The sequence below is a fragment of the Larimichthys crocea genome, chromosome XII (genome assembly GCF_000972845.2).
Source record: "Larimichthys crocea isolate SSNF chromosome XII, L_crocea_2.0, whole genome shotgun sequence".
Taxonomy (NCBI): domain Eukaryota; kingdom Metazoa; phylum Chordata; class Actinopteri; family Sciaenidae; genus Larimichthys; species Larimichthys crocea.
This window is the reverse complement of record NC_040022.1, coordinates 16,506,759-16,533,325: the sequence shown is the minus strand read 5'-3', so window position 1 is coordinate 16,533,325 and position 26,567 is coordinate 16,506,759. Positions and strand designations below refer to the sequence as shown.

Here is a 26,567-nt window from a genome sequence, read left to right as displayed (position 1 = left end):
ATAGCATAACAGCACTTTATTAAACGAGAACAGGACAGAACAGAATGGCCTGCAAATCAGCCCGTTTATGAGGCATGGCTGTTCAGTACCCTGCCAGCAAAGGCTGCAGGGACTGTGTATGTGCTTGTGTGGGTTCGTGTGTGAATGAGAGACTGTATGGGCATAGTTATTTTATGGTTGAGTGATTTAAAAAAAAAATGTCTTTGAGGGTGTTGAAAATGTGGCCAGGATCGTGGATTCAATAGGTGAACTAGGTGTACAGCAAGAACAAAAAAAAAGCAGCACTCCAGCACTTCTCTCCAGTCTAGTGATTATTGTGGAAATGATTTAAACAGCTGGCATTTAGGGAGAAAAAAGGGCTTTTGCAAATGTCTGGTGGGAAATCATTTCAAACCTAGCCGACTCTCAGTGTCAATTTCAATTCCAATTTAATCACTGTCCACATTGAATGGGTCGTGGCAAATACATCAGATTCTCGATACATTACGGAGGGCGTGTGTGGGGGGGGGGGTTTCATCCAAATGTAGATTTAGAGGAACGGAACAGGAAATGAAAGCCGGATAGACGGTGCAAAAATGAAGAGAAAAGCAGGAGCGGAGGGAGTGCTGAACATGAGTGAAAAGGGAGGAGGGAGTGATGGAGAAATGGACTGATTGACAGACGAGACAGGAGGTAAAGTAGATGAAAAATTGGGATGTATGGACATCAAGCGAGAAGAGAGACCAATCCTTATTTATAGATGTCTCCCAGTTCTTCCGAAACCTAAAGTATGACACCCCTATTGCACCTGAGCATGCAATCGCCCACCCATCATCTCTCCTATCCTACCTCCTCCTCTCTCAAACACACTTGTAATCCACCTTTTCATCTTCCTCTGCTCCTTCTCCCCATTGTGCCGCTAGCTGTCCTTCTCCCTCCATCAATCTCCTTTTCTCTCCATCTCTCTCAAGCCTCCTCCTCCTCTTTCTCTCCATCTTTCACACCATCTCAAAATGTAGCTCTCTAGTGGCGCAAACATATTTCAGATGTACTCCCTCCACCCCTCCTCGCTGCAGTCTGTCATTCACACGGGCCTATCTGCTGTAATACGTTCTCATTTCATCCTCCACTCGTGTCTCTCCTTTACCTTGCTTCTGTCCAACCCCAAACTCTCTCTCTCCTTTTGCTCTTGCCTCTTTGATCCTCACCTCCCCAGTTACAAACACAGTACACACTCCACCTATGCGGACAGACACACATGAGTTTTGACAGATGCACAGATGTTGTTTAATAGAAAGCAGTAATCAACCCCTACTTCCTCCCGGGCGTCCCCACCTCTAAATGGAAGAAAGATAGATAGAGACGGAGTGAGAGAAAGAGGAAGAGAGAGAGACCTGAAATTGATGGCAGTGCATCGACCCTTCTGTAAAACCTAGTTAACACCTCCCCAGCCTGTGAAACCTGATTAGTTGAGTGTGTGTTTGTGTCATCGCGTGTGCTTGTAGCACACTATGTTTAACAGGTTGTTTTGCTTCTTACAGACACAACCTCATAATTCCCCTCTGATTAAAAAAATGTTGACGTTCTCCTGTTCACGAGCTCTGTGTGTGTGTTTGTGTGTGTGTGTGTGTGTTTGTGTGTACCACGCAGGACAGTCTCCACTGATTACATCCCTCCTAGTCAATAGTGAATAGAGCACTCAGCCTGATAAGCAATCACCTGAATCAATACTAATGTTTTTAGTGTGTGTACGTTAGTGTGTGCATGTTTGCGTACGTGTGTGTAGTTCTTAACATGTGGCTAATCTAGTCGGAGCTCATAGAGGATAAACATTTAGTTACAGGCACGGTAAATCACAGCCTGTCATCCCTTTTTCTCTTCTCCTTTCCTCTCCTCTCCTCTCTCCTCCTCTCCTTTCCTCTCCTCTCCTCTCTCCTCTCTTCTCCTCTCCTCTCCGTTGTCTCTTTCTTCTTCGTCCAAAGAGCCCTCTCCTAACTCCGATCCTTTCATCTTCTTGCCTCTCACCAATCGGCATTCTTTTATTTTCCTTTCTCCCTCTCATCTCCTTCTCCTCTTTGGCCTTCTTTGAGACAGAGCATTACCTTCAAAGAGAGTGATCATAGAGAGTCCATGCTCTTCACATACAGAATAACACAGCCTTTAGTTAGGCTTTGGCAGCAGTCTGTAAATGTCAAAGATGGAGGCCCTGCCTCAGCACACCCACATGTAATCCCTTAGAGAAAGGCACCAGAGATATGAAGTGAGACCAAGTGGGAGATTGTGCTCGTGTGTGTGTGTGTGTGTGTGTGTGTGTGTGTGTGTGTGTGTGTGTGTGTGTGTGTGTGTGTGTGTGTGTTTGTGTGTGTGTGTGTTAACCACTGCATATACGTGAATGTACACATGTATGGTACATAAACCTACACTACACTTTACCTCTGCCCAGTCTTGTGGAGCCTCAAGCTCGCGCTAATCATGTGCAGAGGACCTTGGTGACTTTCTTTTTTTAAAACCTACCTTCCACTGACAACGAAGCAAGTCACCAGGAAGATGAGGAGAACGATTCCCCCAGCAATGGACACGGCCAGGATGGTGGACTGGTTAGGGTCCCCGATAGCGAAAACATCTATATGGGAGGCAAAGGGAACACAGCAGATTAATAAACAGAAGCATAAAGGAAGATGGAAAGAAGCTTGGGATGTTTTCTACAGGAAAGGGGAGAAGAGATGAAGGGAGGCCAGGAGTAAAAAAGACAGCAAGGTGAGCGCAGCGTAGGGAAAGAGGGAGAGAGAATGAAATATGATGGCAATAGAAAAGGAGATAAAAGACAGAGGTTGAAGGAGAGGGAAAAAGAGAGAGCGGCAAACGAGTAAAAGAGAGCGAGGGAGGTGGATGGAATAGTAAGTAAGGTCCTTGATGAAAAGCGCTCTCCCTCTCTGCATCGCCTATGAGGGTATGAGAGTGGACGTGAAAGCCATTCCCATTCGGCTGCGCTGTCCAAATGGATATGTTAACATTGCATATAACAAGGCTACCGCCGAGAACTTTCTGCAAAGACGCATCGATTTTCTACGCCACACCAATCGAGCCATTACTCAAAACAAATACCCCATTTATCTGGCTTAGTTTAGCATGAGTGGACACGTGTGTCGGCGTGTGCGTGTATACATATATGTATATGTATATATATATATACACAGTAAATGTGTGAGTGTGTGTGTTGAAGGGGCAAATTAATGCCCATGGGCAGGCACAGATAAGCATTGATCTACTATTACATTTACTGACGGACACATATAGACCCTTCTTTAACAATCAATAGAATCGATCTGATTAGATAACCTTGATATCATTGCTACTGGGTCAGCTTAAACAGTGTTTTTATTTAACAACACTGAACTTGAACCAGATGTGTGAAAGCTAAGTGGCAACCAGTAGCTGCAGACACAGTCACAATCTTTTTTTTACAATCCCATAATGTATATTATACACATTATATTACAGGACAGGAACAAAAATCCAACTTTGAATTACTTTTATTGATTATTGAATGATTAGTAGGCTAATGTGTGCCTGTTTGTATGCTAGAAAGACAATCTATAGCGCAGTGCTATACATTAACTGATTTATCCTCCCCCCGCCTGCCTGTCTGGGAATCAATGTTCTCTTTGAAGAGCACATTATGGGGACTCTAAAGCAGAAAATCCTGGAGCACATAATGAAGCGATAATGAAAGTGGATGACAGCAAACAAAGGAGAAAAGGACGAGATGGGAGCTTGAAACCGTCATGAGAAAGATACAGCGTGGTATGCCCAGAGCAGTTTGTGGGGCCAGGACCCACTGGCCTGGATCGAACCAGGCATAGATTTCTCCTTTGTGTCTCCTCCTCTTTTTTCCGCCCAAAAATGTAAGTATGGAATTCATTTCTAAATGTAAGTGCTCAATCTCCTTTAAGAAAACCAAATCCTGCTCTCCATAGATTACTAGTAGGGAGGATAAAACAAGCCTGAAAAGAGGAGTAATCCTGGTAATAAGATGTCCAGTCAGGTTTAAATGAATTCAGTGGATGAGCAGAGGATCATCTGTGGCTTCATTTTCTGTCTTTTGAGTTCATGAACCTACCCTCCATTCGCTTCAGTCAGTGGTGTGAATCAAAACCTGACAATCCGGGAATGCAAGTTTGCACATTCTTTTTCCTCAATCGTGAAATTGGGTTGTCTCCTTTTTACCTGATATGTATTCTAGGATACTTTCAAGCCACTGGTTCAGATACGTACAGAAGATGACAACCTGTGAGGCTGCCGAGGTTTTTCTGTCTGACGAGAACTGAAGGAGCCATTCGGATGAAAGTGAGTGAGCTATTTTATAACCATCCGGTGGATTGATTTAAAGTGCAGGAAGGATGAATCAGACTCTTACTATACTGTGGCGTAATACATCAGCACTCTTTGCTCTGCAGTTAATCTTTGTGCGTCTTGTTCACCTGCACCATTCACCTCTAATTTGTTGTCTTAACACTGCGGATTGCCCTTTCAGTGCAGCTGCTGCCTGCTATTCCAATTTTCATCTGAAAACCATGGGGACACGTCAAAAAAAGCAAAATAGACGGAAAAAACAGAAATCCAATTACATAGAATGAAAAGAAAAAAATAAGTAGAGCTGAAATTATTCATTCATTATGAGGAAACAAATATTTATCATGTATTTCTTACCTTCGTGGCTGGTTTCCAATTCAATCTCTCCACCGTAGCTCCCATACCCCCCGTCGGTTCGAGCCCTGACCCTGAACACGTAGGTGGTCCCTGGCTTCAGCCCGTCTACTGTCATCATGTTGGAGCGAGTCTTCAAGACTGTGTAGTTCTGCTCCCGCTGGTTCTGAAATGAAGTAAAGAACAAGAGGAGAGGGTTAAATACTGAGTCCAGTGGACAATTTTAAGTGTCCGAGAAACAAAGTGATCCCGGATGAAAATGGGCTGAAATTATGCATATACTCTAAAGGCATAAAAAGAGCAATGGACTGTGGTATAAAAGAGACATTAACAAAAAAAAAAAAAAACATGAAAGTCTGGAAATAATAGAAACCTCAAATTGTTAAATTTAAATGTCTCCAGGGGCCACATACACCTCACTAAGTTTTCATTTGTTCATCACTGGACCATTTGGTCGCATTTATACATGAGCATCTGTCAAGTCTAAAATCCTATCCTCTTTACACTTGGGGGCAATATGTGGTTACTCAAGTCCTGCTTCACTTCCTTCCTCGACTACCTTGTAGGTGTGTGTGTGTGTGTATGTCTGTGTGTGTGCACTTACAAATATGCATGCAGAAGGATGAATAAAGAATAAGTGTGTCTGTCAGTAAGCTGATTCCCTGCAGAGAGGCTGATACTCTACCTAATGGAAGACACTTTACAACACGGATTAACACTATTTTACTGCTAATGCCTGCCAACACACAGACACACACATACACATGTTCAGAGGCTTAATTTCATCACCTTGACCGTGTTTTACGAGGTTTGTTCGACAGATGTGTGGTTAATTGGCTTGGTGTGAGCAGTAGGGGAGATGTGAGGGATATAGCGATGGAGATAGTGAGATTGGAAGAGAGAGATGTTTGTGATGAACGAGTCATTACAGACATGCCCTCGGGCTAAACTCATGTCCTATGAGCCTCAACAACATGTAGATGGAGAGAACAAGAGGAGGAAAGAAACATGTTGCGTTAAACATGTTGAAGAGTTGCTCTAGAAATTCAGCATGGCACTTAAAGGTATAGTTTGACTTTAAAAAAAAAATGCTTATTTGCTTTCTTGCTTAAAGTTAGATGTGAAGATTGACTTTGTTTTCATAGCAGAACGCTAGGAATGTGCCCACCACTAGCTCCCCCTAGCCTTTATTATGATTTTGGTGATAGATTTATCGTCAAAAAGATTAGGCTGAATTGGTGTTTATCCATCGTCATTTTTATCATTACCGTGATAAATACCAGAAATTATCGGGATAAATGTTTTAGTCCATATCGCCCATCTCTATTGTACGCTAAATATGAAGCTACAGCATTAGGGCCTGTACAAAGACTGAAGTCCGCTGGCATGGCTCTGTCTAAAGGGATCAAAACCTGCCTACCAGCACCTGTAAAGCTCATTAATTCACATGTTTTATATCCTTTGTTATTCCATGCATGAACTGGGGTGCAAAAACAACAATTTGCTGTATTACAGGAGGTTATATGCCAGAATATTTCTTGGCTGGGACAGTAACTCCGCTGGTTGCCTGGCAACTGGTTCTGGTCAAGAAATAATCTGCAAAATAACACCTCATAAAACATCAGATTGACGGTTTTACTCTCTGGTTTTTGTACAGGTTAAACAAACTGGATGTAATGGGTTAATTTGCTTCAGAAATGTAGACAGGTGGATTTCTTATCTTTGGACACAGCATGTCTGGTCATTTCCACTTGTTTCCAGTTTTTCTGCTAAGGTATGCTAATAAGCTGCTGGCAATAACTTCATATTTACTGCACATGAGTGGTATCAATGTTCTCATCGACTCTCTACAAATACCTCCATAAAATATTTCCTAAAAGTCTTTCCAGACCTCCAGTTTGTAACACAAGCTCCATAACAAGTAAACTGATCTTCACGAGTGGTGTTTAAAAAATGAGTTAGTATCTGGTCATGTGTGTGTGTGTGCGTCTCTCACCTTCTCATAGTAGATGACCTCATACTCCACTATCGCTCCGTTGGGTCTCTCTGGACCCTGCCAGGCCAAAGTCACACTGTCCTTGCTCCGCCTCTCCTTTAGCACAACGCTCACTGCAGCAAGCGAAGAACGAAGAGGGGAAAGCATGAGCAACAAAGAGAGAGTAAAGTTCAGCGAGCAACAAAACACATTTTTTTATAAAAAGCACGAAAAGAGGTGAAGAGAGCGGACTGTGGGGGCGAGGAGTTACGTTACATATGGATACCTACTGTGCTATAATGAGTAGCGCCACATTTGAAGCGCGCTTCATGTTAATTTTCCTAACGAGAAAGCTTACAAGGTGTTTTATACATGTGTGATCACAGCATTCTGTGATGTGCGTCTGCGTGGTGTGTGCTCTGCTTGTGTTATTAATGTGTAAACCCAAAACCCTGCGACTTCCTTTCCACACTCTCATGCTCTCACTACATTCGTGGGTCGGAAGTGTGTGTTGTGTGTATGTATGAATGTGTGTGACATACAGTCGAGAGTAGCACGTGTGACATGTGGGGATCTTAATGAGGTTAACAACCTCCTACACCTCTTTCACCTTCCCTCCTCTTGTTATTGCGCACACATTCATAGTATGAGGGCTATTAGTCACCACCGCCCTGTCATACGCTGCTTCACTTACATGATTTTCCCACAGTTCCATGTTGTAAGAGATGATTATATATGTGGGGGCAGAGGCGCAGAGGTGTCATTTTGTGGTATCAGAGGGATGCAGCACAGGGGTGATTTTACACTTGTCATGCAAAAGCCTGATATATTTGTGAGCACACTGCAATCAGGGGACAATTTTAAAAAAAATACTCAATTCCCTATCTCTTCCCCAAAGGATTTTGTTCAGCCTTTAAAAGTGAATATCAGTGAAATCCTGCAGAATCCTCTAGTTTTTACTGCAATTTAAATCCTAAAACATGCTGACACAAATTAACATCATACTACGATCGAGCCTTCTGTGTCAACAAACACTGCTCCTCTCACCTGTCTGTGATGTAGTGATGTTGATGACTACCGTTCCTCTGGGTGTGGGACTTAAGTCTGACACTCCATTCTGGCTCTCAACGGTGAAGCTGTAGTTGGAGTCCGGCTGCAGGTCGGTGACCAGCACGGTGGCTGATGAGAGGCCAAACTGTCTTGGAACAAAATGGACACTGCTACCGCACGGCGCGCACTTTTTGCTATCACCGGAACACTTCCTGCAGTGGAGGCTGTAGGTGATATCTCCTCGGCCTCCTGTGTCTCTGGGTGGGGACCATTCCAAGGTGACACAGGTCTCGTTCACTGTGGAAATGGGGTTCTCTGGAGCAGATGGTGGACCTGAGGGCAGATACAGGCATAGAGTTATTTCTGTGAAAAGTCTTTCCTGACCTACTGGGAAATGACTAGAAGTGAATATGTGGAGTTTAAAGGTACCCTTTGGAGTAATGTTGCCTTTTCTCACAAAGGTATTGTGTGTATCCTTGAGCCGTGATAAAAATGTTTCACTCCACAGCACTTCACAACACTGATGGACTCAATATGGACGGTTTAGGAAAAAACGTCTAACCAATTTAGAGATATCGTCTTTTTTTTTTTTTATTCCATGTATTCGTCTTCCTTTGTCAAGACCCACCACCTAGATTTTGTTTTTTTTTCTACAACTTTTTTTCAAAGATGCAGTAGTTCTCCTCAAGACCTAGAAACACTCCCCACTGATGCTTTTCCATCCTCAAAAAGAATTTGCACAGCTGCTTTTTGGAGGAATTTTGAAACCTGCATTGTCAACATTGACGATTACTTGCTAGCAGTTTTCTTGACTGTGTTAAAAACTTTACTGTACTTCATCGCTTTACTAGTGTTTGAAAACTCCACAGAGTTCCTTTAATGATGTAATACAAAAAATATATATAATTTGAAAAGTAAAAAAATCAATATACGGCACACTGTACTCACTAAAACTATGCTATCCCAGCATAAGCTGCATGGTACACAAACCACAGTCTAGTTGTAGTACTTTTATCAGTAAGCATGTTTTTTTTCTTTCTCAAATGTATGTCAATGTCTTCACGTCCGTTGCCAAACTTGTTGCGGTTTTTATTAGGAACAGAATTCACATTGATTAAATTAAAAATGAATGAACTGACTGTAGCCAGAGGGTGGACACTAAGCTCTATTAATAAATAGCTATGGAGCGGACAGTGATTAAAAGACCTTGGCTGATTGTAAATATGGCTATATGAGATTAAATTACACTTCTGAAGTTTAAATCCATCTTTAAAGAGAATTCCCCACAATGTTTAATAGTCGATGCTCGACTGCAGGAAGGTTTTAACTATGTGAAGTTAACAGATACTCTTTGGGGCTGCACCGCAGTGAGTGGACAATGATCTATTGAAAGTGCCCACAGTAATTTTCTCACGAGTCAGGTACATTTTATGATTTACAGCAGTTAAATATTACTTTGAACTTCCGCTGAGGTGATTAGTGTCTCCCAGAGTAAGACTCCAAAAAGTGTGTCAGTAATCATTCTTAGAGACACGGCAACACACAAATGCTCCTTATTATACTTTTAGATGACGTGTGTTCGTGTTGACACATAAATTAAAGTAGTACATGTGGACTGTCTTTAAATAAACCAGAGAGGTCAAATCTGACTTTGTCTCTTTTATTCACATCATCCCCATTGATGTAAATGCATGTATGCCTTATTTTATTATGTGCACTCTTGATGAAATATGCCAGACAAAATGAAATATGACACTGCGTGTTCACTAGCGTGTGTATACGTATGTGTGTGTGTACATGGATCAAAGAGGTATCAAGAAGCTCAGCCAGACATAACAGCAGCTTAGGGGCATGAAAATGAATATTTCCTGAATGAATAACAAATGTAGCCAATATAATATATTCAAGTTTAAAATCCTGTTTAGAGCCACATTTGTCTTGGACAGCAGATACCTAACTTGGACGGTTCTTATACACTCCTCGCAATCCTTGGAGTGGAAAGCCAGCACAAATCAGCCTCACTTTTTTCATGTACACCCCGCTTTGCTGCATTGCTTTCCTCTGATTTTTAATAAAGTCTGTTGCTTTTTAAAACTATTGTTCTCATGGACTGAACCATTCCTATTAAACTAGAAAAGATAGGGGAAAAGATAAAAATCCAGTCTGAGTAACAGATTCATGAGTTTGAAGGATTATTAGACACCAAAACCTTGCACAGAAAAGTAGAAATAGGGCATTGTGATTACAATAAACTACTGGAATGTAGTACTCCCTTTTTTTATTTAATTGGCCACAGCAGCATCTTGCCAAGTAACATTGCATTGTAGGAAAAGTTGAGCCAGGTTAAACATTTTTGTTTTTGCTGGACCCTTCTACACTGGAAACCTCAGTGTGTCAACGTAGTGGTCTAATTCAACTGAATGAAGGGGCTGTGTATTGTCTGTCTGAACAGTGCCTTATTATTAAGCAAATACAGAAACTTCAAACTACTTGTGAAATAATGAAGTGTATCTAAATTTAGGCCTTTTTTGTGGTTTTTCATTGGCAGATCAGGCTTAAATATCATCAGGATCGACAGTTTAGGCTTACCTCCGTTAAGGTAAGCCTTTACCATTCCTGTCGTACAGGGACCACTGATTATTGTTCCCCACAGCACAACACGGTGCAGGTATCGTAACCATATGGAAATTTGGCAGCAGACGCCCATTCAGCCTGACATCTCATCAGGCCCTGGCTGAGCAGTGAGCCCCCAGGGGGCCGCTGGCAGAGCCTGGGACTTTCCTGATTAACCTTCCCAATGGCTAGCCTCTCTGAAACGCAGGAGGGATGGGGAGGGGGGTGTTGAGCGTGGGGGATGGAGGCCATGCTGGGGATAATTGAGGCTGTCGGTCATAAATCTCCTGAAAGGGTGTGCTGACTGATCCTGCTAATTCTGTCTTTTTCTTTTCTCCACCTCCCCCTCTTCCCCAGGCCACACTTAACTGTCCATCATGATCGTTTCTACTGATCGGCCTTTTATGACATTTAGATTATATGCTTCTGATTGTCCACGGTTTCCCCCGCTGTTCTATTCTTTGCCTGTGTATTAAGTGTCATTCTCTGTCTCTCCATTACTAATTCTCTCACCTTTCTCCTTATTTTCTCATTCTCACCCTCGCCCTTGCCCTCCTCAGCACTCCTCACCGGCCGGTGTGTGTGTGCGTGTGTGTGCCCATACATATTTGAACGAACCGTTACTCATTTCCCGCTGATAACACCAACCGTTATACATCTCACCTGCTACCACGATTAATGAGCATAATCTACCATAACCCGATAATGGGTTTCGGTATATGTGTGCATGCACGTGTGTGTGTCCCTCCATATTTCTTTAGTTCAGTCTCTCCCACCATGTCACTGTCCTTTCCCACCCCCACATCCCGCTGTCTATCTCAATCCATCTCTGTCTCTCCCCCTCTTTCCCTCAATCTTCCCTCCTCATCCTTTCTATTCTCCTCCATCTCTGTTCATAAGGATGTGGTCTGATCCCCCCTGGCTCTGCGTGCGTGTGTGTGTGTGTGTGTGTGTGTGTGTGTGTGTGTGTGTGTGTGTGGGTGTGTGTGTGTGTGTGAGAAGCAGACAAAGAATAAGAAACATCATCAAATTTCAAATATGAGTATCACCCATATCAGTGTTCTCATCTGAGATATGCATGGACTGTAACCGCACAGCTGACGAACATGGATGTGTGTGTGTGTGTTTTATGTATGTATCTCTAGTGTTGTGTAAACCAATAGCAGCTGAGGAAGAAGAAAATGCATGAAGATATTATAGATAGGGAAAAAAAAATACATATAAAGCAGCCATGCAATGTTAATACTCACAGAAACACATTGCAAACTAATTAAATGCAATGTAACCCAATCATTCACACCCTTTATGAGAAAAAATGTAAATATTTGACTACACTGAATACACAATATGAGATGAAATATGTTTCCAATTGTATGACCGTGTTTGTAGCTAATAAGATCATGTGCATGTGTTTGCATTTTTTTTTTTTTTGCCAGTGTTTGTTTCACTCACGTGTGCAGGCCATGGAGCGCGGGTCGGTCTCGGCACGGTAGAAACCTTTCTCACAAACACACTCGACGGCTTGTTCCTGCGGGGACGAGCTGTGGGGAGGACATTTAGTGCAGTAGGCATCCGTGGCTGAAGCTTTGTAGGTACCAGGTCTGCATGCTGTAGTGAGGAGACAGATAAACACGGGGTTAGAAGCAGTGCAACCACACACGATCAATGATTGTTTAACATGAAGACAAGAGTGTTGTCAAAACTCTTCCAATACTAATTGCACAATCAGGATTCCAATGTGAATCTGTCATGTTGTATTATTTAAAAAATATTTTATTTAAGGAGTACTTGGTGCTTGGTGTTGTATGATGAAATGCTGCTGGAGTTTGACCTTTTAAGACTATTCCACTTCATGGAAGTATATGACTTGCCAGAAATGCTTTTATAGGATAATTCCAGTTTATTACATCTTGGGTCTTATTTTTGTATATCTTTTCTGTCAGTTACCATAACACTACACTTGCCAAAAAAACTGCTAAGCTCTGGGAACACAGCAACATAGCTAACAAGTTTTCACAGGGAAACAAATACGTGCAGTCAGATGATCAGTCGGGTTTTAAACGAACCTCTAGAGTAGCCAAACTTAATTGGAACAAGGCGAAATATTTCCCAAACTGCCAGCTGTTTGATCCAAACGCACACCTTTCCCTAGGCATTTTTACAGACCTTTCAGGTGCATTCGCTTTTAGCTTCACCTCTTAATATACTGGTTTGAATAATTGAGCTAATTTGTTGGCTTGTTTACAACTTTTTTCATCGTCTAACCGCTTCCAACTTCCGAGAACTCGAAATGGTGAATATATTGATATCGTAACTGATATAAATAGATGGCCAAAACTACCATCATAAAACCAAGGTTATATAGTAATAATGCAGATTTATTCTTTAAGCCCGTTTAAAAATAAATCAGACGAGTCTAAGGGAGATCAGACACTCGAAAAGGTAGAAAATGTTTAAAAAACATAAAATGACACGAGGGATTATGCTACAACAGAGCTACTACAGATATATACAGATAGGTCATAAGATGTGCTGTGCAGCACCCATGGCAAAGAACAAGAAAACAAAGTTTGATTTAATATATTGTGACATTAGGTCTACGTGAGATCCTTTTACATCAGGCTGAAGGCCTGTATAACCACAGGGCCGTACAGTACAATAACACAGTGCAGCAGCAGATCAACTGTCATTCCTGTTATATAAGCTTTAGATCTTCAGGCAACCAGGGGAACAAAAATACACAGTCGCAGTCTCAGCTATAATCACAATAACATAATATGACTATTGCTACGGCTGTTACAGTGGCTGCATATTAGTCATTATGTGGAGTCATAAAACTGGGGAGGGAAAACCGTGGTACCGCTCAACAGGAGCAGCCTGCTGAAATGGATTGGGGACTTGAATGATTTCCCTTTTGCATCCTGGGCAGTAAAATGGAATTCCTGACTTTCCCTTTGGTAATCTGAATATAGATTACGCATGTATTTATTTATACATTCATAGGCCTGGTATTCCCATCCTCGCAAGCCTTTTCTGCCACGCCGGTAAATAGTATTACGGGTGTACAAAACCCCATGTAAGGAAAATGAGGGTGTCTCAAATGCAATTCGATAGACGCCCTGTGTGTATGCATGTGTGTGTGAATAGGTTGGATCAATGATGCGACAGAATCCACCAGGTGCTGATTGCATGTTCGTGTGCCGGGCGCTTGTGTGCGAGAAGGTGTTAAGTATGCGGCGTGTGTGTGTGTGTGTGTGTGTGTGAGCTCGCTGATTGCTTGTGCTGGTGGTGAAGGTCACGAATTTAATCAAGCTACACGTCACTCGTCCCAGAAAGGCTGTAAATTATCACACACACACACACACACACATTCACAGGTATGTTCAACGCCGTGGTTAACCTGCAGATAGAGGATTGGAAAAGTGGCCTAAAAGTAGTGTGATTTCTCACTGTGGAGGTAAGTTCTTCCACCTGGACGCTGTGCTCGCTCGCATACCGACAGTATTTTTAGGCAAATCATTCATCATAGGGGAGCAAAGTCCACTAGCACAATCCCCAAAAGACCTGAGAGAACACTGGAAAAGGTGTGTGTGTAGGTATGAAAGAGAGAACGAAGGAAAAAAAGAAAGGAAAAGAAAGGGAGTGATAATTCTCAAAGGGTTTCTGCTCTCTTTCCTCTTTCCTGTCAGCTTCCAAGGTAATGGGTGCCTATGTGCTGTGCTACTGACTGTGTGTGTGCGTGTGTGTGTGTGTGTGTGTGTGTGTGTGTGTGTGTGTGTGTGTTTGTGTTCCTGTTGGCTGGGCTGTAGGAGTGGGATGGAAAAGCAGCTTTTCTCCGGGGACGTTTCATCCGGAGAGTCCTGGCTCCGGGTACTGGCCAGCCACACAGGCACAAAGGACCCCGGCGCTAGAGGACAGACAGGGCACCCCATGCCAGGCCTGGCCTCCAAACAACTGCCTAATCAAAAACTTTCTGCAAGAATGGCAGCTTGGCTGCTTCGAGTGGAGCTTCCTTCTCCTGATCTGCTGTTTTCTGCTCTGCTTTACCACCTCCTTCTCACTCCAGTTTTCTCTCTCTCTCTCTCTCTCTCTCTCTCCCACTTTTCTTGCTTCTTTTTTTTTTTTCTCTCAAGCTACTCCCTGTGTCTGCCCCATGGGAAATGTGTTACTTGACTTGGTTCCCTTATGATTAATGATTTACCATAGATATGAAAAAAGGGACAAGAAGGCTGAGCCAGTACGACAGTGCTCAAATAAACAGACACACACAAAACAGGCACACAGGAGCATAAAGTTTAGTCAGGAAAACTATGTTGTACAACTATGAGCTAACTCAAAAGTAATAGTTGACAGTGCTGTGCAGTAGTATATAGGATGTGTGTGTGTGCATGTGCGTGTGTGTGTTTCTTCTGAAGACAAAGAGTGGCCTCAGATCCAGTGTCTTATTAAATATTCATCCGGTCACCAGAGAGACTTAGTGTATTTATGCCAATCGATAGCTCTTAGATATGATATAGTACTGCTACTCAAGACACACCCTCAGTCACCACGCACTGATTGAGAAGGGAACAGCCCAACTGTTTCTTTTGGGAAAACACTGTTTCTGTTTTATTCTATTGTATGCTAATGTTTCGGGGCTGCAACAACTTGAATTGATTGCAAAATGTCAGTAAGCATATTACAGTTTCCTAAACTACAGTGATATAGTATGTCTTTAAAAAGCTGCTGCACTAATTAATAGAACCTGGAGAGAATTTCGAGCAAACTCTCCTCAGCTCTACAAAGCGTTTAAGCCTCTGTTAATTCAGAGTTTTAATTCCTTGTTTTGGTTTATGGCTCACAGCTTTAGAGGTTTTTGTTTTTTTATAAGCAACTGTTTTCAGCCAAAAAAAAAAAAAAAATCTTATAAAACCAACTGTATGCTACCTGCCCACCACCAAACAACAAACAAAGTTAAGCAGCTAAACATTTTGGAGTTGGTGGAGAACAAAACATATGTGAAAGAAAATACATATTTGACTTACATTCATCAAGTGACCAAATCAGTGCTAATTTGCTCCATGTCTATTGCATATGGAAGCGGACAAGCCATACTAACAATGAAGTTATGGCAGTGTTGTGTTTAAAACTCGCTCTTCCAAAAGAAAAGAAAGTGTACACATGTGCATTATTCACATAAAACAAAGGAAAGTTTACATTTTACAAGTTTGAACTTGTGAATGTTAAATCATGAATGACTCAAGAAATAAATAAACAGTCATCTAAATAACTTTCTGATGGCTGATAAATTCTAATCTGTGCACTTTTGTTCTCACTCACTCTCCACTTTAAATTTATTCTGTAGAACGAAATTAATGTGATCTATTAGAGGAAGCCAACGGCACCTGCAGGTGTAGAAAACTTCTTACACATACACACATACATACACACACATACACAGACATATGGTACACATGCAGCCATTACAGTATCTTTAAATTATGCTGTTATGGGTCATGTGTATGTATGTATGGAGCTGTGTGACCATTTAAGCCTAAGTAAGTATCTATGCTTAAGTTAATGCTGTGATGAATGACGCCTTCAGACTTTTGCTGTATTTCTGTGTGAATGGTTACATCGTGCTAAATAGAGCTTCAGGAGTTACTTTGTGAATATCAGAAGTTGCTGACTGTACCGGAAGAGTTGCATTAAGTTAATGTTGGAAAGGAGTAGAACAGTTTCACACACACGAGAAACACAAATCCGATATCTCATAGTCAGAGTCATTACATTTTAATTACATTCAACCAGGCCCGCTCTGTACGTATGCAAAATCACATCAGCTGCACTTTTTTTTGAATCAAACACTTCCTCTGCCTGGCTGGAAGCCTTTTGGTCTCCTCCACTTCCCTTTCAAATGTTCTTGCTAGTTTAACTGTTAATTGCTCTGTTCTCCTGCTTTCTGTCACATTTGCTTCGAGTCAAACATCGGCTCCCTGTCGGCTTTACCATAAAGGGCAGAAAGAGGAGAAATCAGTGTGTGTATGTGGTGTTTGTGCAGATGTAGGGGGGGTTATAGTGAGTGTGTGTGTGTGTGTGTGTGTGTGTGTTCTTTTCAGAGGGAAGTTGTGTAAAGCTTGCTGGCCCACGGGAGATGAGCTCCATAATGGTCACCATGGCAACAGGCTTTCAAGATGGAACCCTTCTAGTACCCCTCGAGTGCCGCAGCTCCTGGAGCACAGAGCAGCCTGTCTGTCTGTCTCTGTGTATGAGTGTGTGTGTGTGTTTGCAGGCTACCCAGGCTTTAGTTGAGGCCAGCTACTTAAAAATTGATACATCAAGCGTCAGTGGAGAAATCTGACAAGATTGAATCTGACGTCCTTTACGGCCACCGGGGTCGCATCTGTATGTGTGTGTTTGTGTGTGTTTGGCCTCGTGACTACATGACCGTGAAACACGCTTTCGGTCAAATTGACATGTTTTCATGCTAAACAAACTTGGGGTTAAAAAGTTAAAGAATAAATTTGCCCCTTTATATGTAAAAAAAAACAAAACATAAAACATTACATGTGAAGAAATCATTAAACGCTTACTGATGATCCACAATGTTACGAGTGTTAACAAAACGTGTCATTTTCATATACAGTAATGTAAACATTGGTGTGCAAGCAAGGCAAGGAGCATGATTTGAAAGCAGCAGAAGAACATGACACGTGTGACTTTATTAACGAAGAGTGTGCCTATGTAGTCAACAATTTCCCTTGTTGGTAAGTGGCAGTAATATGAGTGAGTTTTCTTTTGTGTGGTTCTGTGTATACGGTAGAGAGCAGAGCAAAATGCATTAGTGTGTGTGTTGCGTGTTTTTGTGTGTGCACATGGGGATGTACGTGTGGTAATGAGGAGGTTTGTGGGGAATAGAGATGTCAGCATCACTGTTCAGCCCCCTGTTGAGAACCTCTAATCCCTAATCGGAGTTCATAACAACCTTTAACACCATAATATTCACCATTACTACTAATCCTGTGAAACACACACACACACACACACTTAGACACACACGCACAGACACGTGCACTCTCTCTCACACACACATTTCTGAGCCACATTTGCCTGTTTTTACATTACATCTGCTCTTTCTTTCTTTCTTTCTTTCTTTCTTTCTTTCTTTCTTTCTTTCTTTCTTTCTTTCTTTCTTTCTTTCTTTCTTTCTTTCTTTCTTTCTCTTTCTGTGTGAACAACAACTGCATTACAAAATGTCATTGCCTTAAATGGCATCGTCATAATTACAGAAATGTGAGTTCATATTTACAGTAACTCACAGGGATAAAAAAAAAAAAAAAACCTTCTTCTGACCATTAGTTACTGGCAACAATCCAGAAAAAACACTGGAAAAAAAACAACACATAAATATAAATGTTTCCTTGATAAACAAATATTTTGAGGGGATGACCCATGATTATGACAGGAACAAATCAGAAATGTTCTCAGTTACAGTATTTTCTCCAGAATAACACTAAGAGACATTATTATTATCTCAACAGTAAGTCATCTTAAAATATATTAAATCTGGCTAAATCTGGATTTTTCTTCCCAAGAGCTTGTTAAAAATATGTAAACAGTATTTTGAACAACTATAAAGAACTACAGCTATGGGCATAAGCAATGCACATCGTTGCCTATTAGTGACTATAATTGCTGGTCCACTTTAACCCAATTATCAAGTCATGTGAAAGTCAAGTGAAATGCTAAAATGATTCCCCAAACTTTCATCTGTAAACATAATTTGCATTACAGAGCTATTTGCCATGATTGTGTAGCTATGCAGGTTTGCAATGCAATAAGTTTATAATGGAAAGCAATCTACTGGGGACATTTGCACAGCCTTTAGTGCTTGAATTGGGTTTGTGCTCATTGGTACTGACACTTTGGACATTTGCCTGCCAGCATACTGGGATGCAGTGAAAGGTAAATTCACCTGAACTAATTTTATGAGTGATTCCACTGTTTGAGGCTAAATATTGTTATGTGTGAGTGTCTTTTATGCCAGAAAGTTAGAGATTTCATATTTTCCCACCAGAATTGTATCACTGGCAGAAAGGGAAATGCTCTGAGATACATTTATATCTGGTAAAGCAGCTATGGAACATACTGATGCCTAAAAAACAAGCTTTTGACTGCATAATTGTAGTTAATTAAATTACATAACACACTGTGCATCATAAAAATCTGTATAGAGACTCTTTTGATGTTTTTCATGGGAAAAAAATGTAATCTGACCATAGAACACGTGTTTAAAATATCCTGTGAGTGAATACATTTATTTTCAAATGTAGGCTTATGTCAGATCATGTGGTATGTGTGACCTTATATGGATAGATATAAGGCAACTTCAGCAACTACTACAGTTCATCACATTAGAGGTATGATAAACAGAGCAATGTCTTTCAGACTTTCTATGTATTCCTGAAGCAACAACAAAGATGAAACAGGATCAGATGGCTGCAGATGGGCTTGAGATATGAGCTGTGGCCAGACAGGAGACGAAGGGCTTCATGATTGACACCTCAGGACAGACCCTAGCTGTGTTTACAGCATCTTATTACTTCTCTGACCCAAACATGCACACATACACATACACAGACACACACACACACACACACAGTCAGATCGGATATGAAATGGTTTGTGATGTCCAGTACATGAAGCACATGAGTACACTCAGGCTTCTTTCTGATCTACACTCTGTCCTCTGGATACCAGCCAATTACTGAAAGCGGCCAAGGGGAACTACGGGATGAAGCTCTCACTCTTCCTTATTCTGTCCATCTCTGTCTTTTTTCTGTCTTTCTTCATTTCTCTGTCCCTCAGTCTATCTGTTTGCCCTCCTGGCTTTCTATTTCTGTTTTCCAGTCTCTGTCCTCTCTGTTTGTCTTGCTCCTTTTCTGACCATGTCTACTTTATTCTCTCTATTTGTGTGTGTGCGCGCGCACACGTGTGTGTGTGTGTGTGTGTGTGTGTGCGTGTGTTTTGTATGTGTGCCTTATTTCCCAGTGGGCTGTCTGTCATACATTGACCCTGACCTTCTCCAGAGCTCCTGCACAAATATTTACTCTCTCGCTGACAGGCACACACACACACACACACGAATCCCACCAAAAAAAATAATAATAATCTAAGGGAAAGGGAGCAAGCTCAATTTCAGTGCAATTAAAACACACACACTTTTCCAGTGGTAACCCAAGCTGATGGCTCACTAATTTTGAGCCGGGATGATTATCCCGCAGTCTAAAAACAGATTAAATAGATACCAGGTGCATGTGTGTTTCTGTGTGTAAGGGGTCATGGGCGAGGGACAGAGAGACAGAGAGCAAAAGAAAGAGAGCGAGAGCATGACAGGCCTATAGAAGGAGTCTGTAGGGAGTTTGGTTCACTGTCTGAATAACTTATTCTTCTGTCTGTCTGTTTTGCTATCAAGATAAAAGGCCAGAAGAACACAAAGATTCACCTTCTCCTCTTAAACACAGACACTCACACAAAGCCTAAATCTACAGATTCAAACTTTCACACTCTCTCCCTCTCTCTCTCCCTAGGCACACACGCTTTGCTTAAACATCTTCAATAAAACCAAACCCACAGAGCGTTAACACACTATAAACACACACACACACACATCTTATTTCCCTAGATACACTTAAGACGCATACACCACAGCAGTAAACGTGCCCGCATTGGGCCGGCCCCGTGACCAGCTGTGTGTGTGCGTAGGACGAGTGCGCACCTCCTTTCTTCATCCACGTTATTTTCAGTTCATCACTCTCAATAATTCATTCTCTCAGGCGGAGGAAAGGAAAGGAGAGCCCCGTGCCTTTTTCTCTGTGTCAGTCACACTCACAAACATACACTCACCCAGATGTACCCATCAAGTGGGGGCCACATTCACAGACTTCATTGTCGGTGGTTTATAAAAAGTTAACCAACACAAAAGCAAAGGAAATGTCAAGGAAGAGGATTCTTAAGGTTGCTGCCTCGCTGGTTTGTGAGTGTGTCCACAGTGCTGAGTACACATCTCTGTGAATTAATGTATTTAGGTATGTATATGTATGTGCGTGTGTCCCTAAGTGCCATCCTCTGCCTGACAGATACAGTATTAGCTTGTTATGAATGAACTATTCCATCTTCTTGACACCCCGGTGCCCATTCAGTTCAAAGTCAAGGGTCTTACATACAAAAGAGTCCCCTCTTGGGGAAATTGCCACTGCGTGTCCCTTTTGTGCTCTCTGTAATAAAAACCTGCACAATTCACGACCACGGAGCTTTTCATCTGACAAATAAATATTGACAAACCAATTAGATCTATGGGCTGATCTGCTTAAGAAGCAGCCTTGAGAGGTAATAATGCTCACTGACCTCAATGATGTCCTTTCAGGATAGCGATGGATGAAGCCAGGTGGCAAGTCACTATGGAGAGTGAGGAGCTTAGTAGCACCTGACAGAAATTGTATGTTTTATGCTGCTATTGTTAAGACTTTCAGGTTCATTTAAAATGATCAAAACTGTCTGCATGAGGCGTCTTAAATATGACTTTATGTCCTAAAACATATTTGAAATTTGTTTATTTATAACTGAACAGAAGTTATTCTCGTAATAATGCATTATAACCTATCACACATCCACGAATCACACAGTATCTTCACCTCATGTCGCTCTCTCTGGGCCAAATTATTATCCGTGAAAATGTCCTGCTGGCTCGGTGTATTGTAACCTATACAAAGTGTCAATTCAAGCCTGTAGCCTTTGTAGAAATTCCTGTAATTGTAATATTTGCAGCAGTTGGTCTAAATGGTCATTTAGAAATGAAACATAATCTGTCACATCTCTTATCAGGTTCTGTGTTCTTTGTTCTGGCCGACACTGGAGCTGAAAAGCCTTTTTGAATTTTCTCAATGGTACCTCTTGGCTATAGAACAATAGTGCAGCTGTACCGCATACGAAAGCAGCAACAAGTTGGACTTAGACCACGGCTACATCTGCACGTTATGTTTGGAACTGAGCAATAATGCCTGTGCAATGCTGGCCCAATCAGTCTGACAGGCTGATCGTACATCTGGAAGCTATCCATAAACTAAAAAGCGAGTGTGGGGATAAGGGGAAGGGGTCAATGGCTAACTTCCTGTTCCTGTGTTTCCTGTTCAACAGACCCGCTGGCTGCCTGCATGCCTCCTCTGCTCTCTCTTGCGCACACATGCACCTTTCTTGAAACCTTTAGCTCTTAAGTGGAGCAAACTCAACACTGATTCAACACAATAGAAATGTGAAAATTATTAACTTTCCCATGAGTGCACGCATGTTTATTCCTCGTTGGAACTCAGCAGCATATAGAACGCAACCAATTAATGGCAACTGTACCCAAAGGAGACAAATTCTCCCATCTACACCTCTCTACTCTCTCTCTTTGCCACCGTCTGTAGGGAATAGTGCTATATAAGGACGTGAGGAGTTGAAACATGCGTTAACAGTTTCTCAGTCCTTGGCCTTCTTTTTCTTTTTGTCTCTATGGGTTTGTACACACAGCTCAACCCACTGCACCAGACTCAGTTGAGTTATATGAGGTCCTGTCCCCCAAAAGCCATCTCTATGTCCTCCGGTTTTGTTGTGGCTAACACTCCAGCGATGTAAACACATTTTGGCGACTTAGTTTATGTCTGGCGAGTGATCATGTGCCATGGCGATAGAGTAGCTGTTCTCGGAGGCTCTGTGTGAATAGACATTATCTGGGTCAGTGCTGTGTGGGTATGTAGACAGGGACTATGGTGTGTAGAGGATATAGCCAGCGCCTAAGCCTTTGTGATTTTGTGTGTCATTTATTCAAACACAAAAGAGAGGAGATGAGAAAAAGGGGAGAGGGAAAAGGGATGGAGTTTGGGAGGAACATGTGAGAGACACGAGATAAAGGCGAATAAAGGGGAAAATGAGGGAAAAGGTGGCTGTCATTATCCAAATAAATGAAAAGTGAAGTCAGACAGACAGACAGACAGACAGACAGACAGACAGACAGACAGACAGACAGACAAGTCGAGTAGCAGAAAGACACACACAGACAGGCAGAAGGACAGATGACAAGCCTTTACTCGGCCCATATATCCGTTTGTCCTTTAAGAACATCTGGCTAGTAATAACACCTTGCTGCCTGGCACTTCAACAGCTTAATGCCCTAATGCCTGCAGCAGTGTGCACACATACATACACACATTGCATGGACTATATACACACAAAAATCTCTTGACTTGCTGTCTAAATCCTTCTGTTACCCGCCCACTCCCTTTCTACCCACACCTTCATGCTCTCAAGCTCCCTGAGCTGCCACTAAGAGAAGAGCAAAGGAACGAGAAACCTGTGTGTGTGTGTGTGTGTGTGTGTGTGTAGGTGTGTGTGGGTGTGTGTGTGTATGTGTGTGAACATACTACATGCAGGAGGGAGCCCTTGACCTTCAAAAGTCTGTATCTGATCAACATAAAAATGTTCACTTTTGTGACACACACACACACACACACACACACTTTTGCTGTAAGGATAGAGGCAGAGATCGAGCTCTGTGTTGGAGAGGCAATAAAGAAAGGCAGGATCCCTACTGAGCTTACAACACACACACACACAGCCCTCTGTAAATGAGCTCAATCTCTTTCACAGGTGTTAGTAAGATTAGCCTTTTTCTACATCTGTTCTGTTTTTTATTGGATATGTGTTGTAGGAATGAGGGATGGAAAAATACTTTCCCCAAATTAAACATTTCATGATGAATAAATATTTACTAATATTTATTTGAATTTGTCTTCAGATAAAATGCCCACAGAAAGATTGATTATAACTAATATTACAATACTGCCCTAAAGCTTGTATCTCAATTGTTGTTACAAAAATCATGTCCTGCACAGAATTATAAAAAGTTGTAGAAGAAATTCAAAACATTTCATTTAAAAAAGATATAAGACATTGCTTTATTAGGGTAATTAAATACATATCACAGGCCTAAATTAGCTTATGGAAATTGCATGACTGTGTAATTACACCACTGTGATAACTGTGTACTTTATTATTGTTGCTACCTTTTTTTGTGTTGTGGTTTATTTTTACTCTTTTAATCCTATGTCCTATTTTAATTCTATACTTTCTGTGCCTGTCCCATGTCCTTTTAATGATCATTCAACTATTTTTAATTCACTATATTTGTTTTTTTATAAATATATTCAACTTAAACTATCAGGGGAAACTACTGTGGCTGTGAAATGTGTGAAAAAAATATGTAGTAACCATAAAATAATAGTCATAAGCCATATAAGGTCATGATTCTATATAAGGTCTACTTAGCTCTGTAGCCACTAACATTGTGGGTGTAAGTTATGTGCTATTATGTGTAACTTTGTATTTTGTATGTGTACTGTGTGTTTTTTGCTTTGTACTGTTTGTTATTTTGCTGTAATATGTTTTAATTGTGTCTGCTGAAGGGACTGCAGGTGAAAAGTAGCTGTAACCTATCTCTGATGATCAGTAAGTCCCTATAACTTTGAGTAAGTGTTTAAGTTCATCCCATTATTTCACTGAAGACCTTCCTAGTGGTGATATATTATTCTGATTCTGACAATACAGCGATACACCATGACTTCAAAGCGGCCCCTCACCCCCTACAACCGGAATAGGTGTGCGGTTTCCAGCGTTCTGGAAGAACCGGAAGAAATTGAGGACATTGTCAGACAGTGGCAAGTGATGCGACCCCAACAAAGTGCAGAGGAGAATGGATCCCTTCAACATAAGATAAGTGAACCGTCTGAAAACCTAGAACATGAGAGGACTGAAAACAGAACTCTATGCGACCAGGTGGAATATTTATCCGCTGAACTTGTGTGAGAGAGAGAATTGAGACAGCAGGACCTTCTCGTGCACAAACTAGAATTGCAGGAAATTCATAGAGAGTTCAGGCAAAAATAGGACATGGATGTTAATGTGAAACAAGAAATAATTGTCACATTAGAGAAAAAACTGGACATGACCCAAAAGAACTATGCCATCAAACTGAATGAGTTGAAAATCAAACTTGAGAAAGCAGGGGATAAAAGTTCTTCTGCTCAGGATGAAATGGTAACTGAATTCTGTAAAAAACAGAAACCAAAAAACACTGAAATGTTGCAGCGTATCCAACTCCAGAACCTCTGCATAGAATACAATGGCCTGTGCTGTTCATATGATATGCTCTGTAAGGAAAAAGCCAGTCTCAAGGAAGAATCTGATAAGGAGATTGCCATGCTTAAGAAAGATCTCAAGACAATAGTAGAGGACAAAAATGGAAAGATATTAAAGCTGGAAGAACAGGTAAAAAATATGTTTTCTGCGCTTCAAAAAATATTAAATGACACCAATTTGACTAAGCAACATGTGTCTGAGAGGGACATGGAGCTGGAAGGCCTGAAAATCCAACTCCATGGGCAGAAATCCCAAAATGGTCAACTTGTTGCTCAGTTCCAGGCTGAGAAGGAACTTAAAAGGGTCCTTCACTCAGAACTGGTAAACCTCAAGAACCAGGTCCACCAGATGGAGGAGCCCCTCTGTCTTTCACAGGACCTGGAACGTCTGAATAAGTCTTCCTTAAGCGATTCACAGGATTCAGTGTATGAAGAGTGTGTTACTCAGAACCCTGAACTAGAGGTTGAAGACTCTCCCTCTGTTTCTCAGGGCGTAGATCCGAATGCTGGGGCTACAGGTGGTGGGGAGAATGCGGCCATGACAACCAAGAAGCATTCTCTATGGAAGAGAACACGCCACTTCCTCGGTTTGAGGAAGAAAAATAAGGTGGAAAAGGTGAATCAGCAAACCGAGTCCCCTTCAGTGGTTGAAGAATCCAGTATTGTTTCACAGGATTCAGTGTATGAAGAGTGTGTTTCTCAGAACCCTGAACTAGAGGTTGAAGAGTCTCCCTCTGTTTCTCAGGGCGTAGATCCGAATGCTAGGGCTACAGATGGTGGGGAGAATGCGGCCATGACAACTAAGAAGCATTCTGTATGAAGAGAACACGCCACTTCCTTGGTTTGAGGAAGAACAAACCAAGGACACATTTATTTGAAATTTGTCAAATTTCAAATAAATGTGCCATTGGTTCCCATGTCCTGCTCCATGTCTGTGTGGGTTTTCTCCGAGAGCTTTGGTTTCCCCACACAGTCAGTGACGAATAATATAAAAAAAATTAAAAAATTAAAAATTAACATCTGAGTGGATTTCTCCATTCTGAGTGGCAGAACCCAGAGTTAGTTAGTGGTAGAAAAAAGTAAAACTGCTGCCTTAATACTTACACAGTTTTAGTATTTTGTAACTGTTTTGAGTAAGTATTTCCGATTGTAACCTAAAATGAATTAAAAGCAAACATACAATCTGGAGAACAAAGTAAACGATAACTAACATGATTCTGCGCTATGTAAATTATATGTATATATAGATTTTTGATTCTTTCTTCAAAAAACAAATTAAGTACTAATTACCTTCAGGAAAAGTCATTAGATTTTTTTAAAAATCAGAATCTGTAAAAAAAAAAGACTGTATTACTTAATGTTATGGTTTTGAGTGGAACTTTGTTTTTCTTGCCTCATTATGAAATGGGGCATCCTTTTAAGAGATATATAATTTATTGGGTGTGTGTGTGTGTGTGTGTGTGTGTGTGTGTGTGTGTGTGTGTGTGTGTGTGTGTGTGTGTGTGTGTGTTTAACTGTGCATGTTTTTCATGATCATAGTACTTATTTCATTACATGCATCTGACTGCATATCTAGATGGAGCCCTTACAGCAGATGTATCATATAACTTTCACTTTATCCATACAGAATGTAAGTTTTCTAACAGAGAACAAACAATGGCTTTTACTGTAAATCCTTTCCTGCTGCTCTGTAGTCAGAGCCAGGTCTGATCGACTGAGCAGCAGGCCTTTGATCGCTGTTCATTGCTGGGCACAGAAAGCAGAATTCCCCTTGACACGTTGTGCAACGTTTTCCAAAAATATACACAGGGTTTTTTTTTTTCTCCATAGATCGACACCGTCCCTCTTAAAAGTGATGATCTCATAGTTGTGGTCAAATGTGATCCCTAGTGTGTAAGGAGTTAAAGCAGTGTGATGTTTTCCTGGCTTTAAAGGTTACATGGCTATGCCTTAAAGGAATAGTTCAACATTGGAGTTATTTCACACTGAAAACATTCACACATGAACACACATCATCCATCCAACACTTC

The 26,567-nt window shown here is 41.4% G+C and overlaps 2 protein-coding genes across 6 annotated transcripts in view; one reads left to right on the top strand and one right to left on the bottom strand.

Moving 5' to 3' along the window:
- Nucleotides 1-25,629, top strand: part of LOC113747159 (uncharacterized) — a 135,053-nt gene extending 109,424 nt beyond the window's left edge. For 3 of the 4 annotated variants that reach the window (XM_027285804.1, XM_027285802.1, XM_027285803.1), the window contains 2 exons: nucleotides 23,806-23,868; nucleotides 23,948-25,629. In XM_027285804.1, the coding sequence (XP_027141605.1) occupies nucleotides 24,290-25,357 (1,068 nt within the window). In that variant the 5' untranslated portion in view covers nucleotides 23,806-23,868; nucleotides 23,948-24,289 and the 3' untranslated portion in view covers nucleotides 25,358-25,629. Of the gene's footprint in view, nucleotides 1-4,206; nucleotides 4,327-23,805; nucleotides 23,869-23,947 lie in introns of those variants that run through there. The other variant, XM_027285805.1, reaches the window with a different exon arrangement.
- LOC104932603 (ephrin type-A receptor 3-like) overlaps nucleotides 1-26,567 on the bottom strand; it is an 85,137-nt gene that overhangs the window by 28,161 nt on the left and 30,409 nt on the right. For both annotated transcript variants that reach the window (XM_027285801.1, XM_027285800.1), the window contains exons 6-10: nucleotides 11,777-11,932; nucleotides 7,709-8,044; nucleotides 6,683-6,795; nucleotides 4,690-4,852; nucleotides 2,494-2,602 (exon numbers count right to left, since the gene is read on the bottom strand). In XM_027285801.1, coding sequence (XP_027141602.1) covers nucleotides 2,494-2,602; nucleotides 4,690-4,852; nucleotides 6,683-6,795; nucleotides 7,709-8,044; nucleotides 11,777-11,932 — 877 coding nt within the window. The remainder of the gene's footprint in view (nucleotides 1-2,493; nucleotides 2,603-4,689; nucleotides 4,853-6,682; nucleotides 6,796-7,708; nucleotides 8,045-11,776; nucleotides 11,933-26,567) is intronic.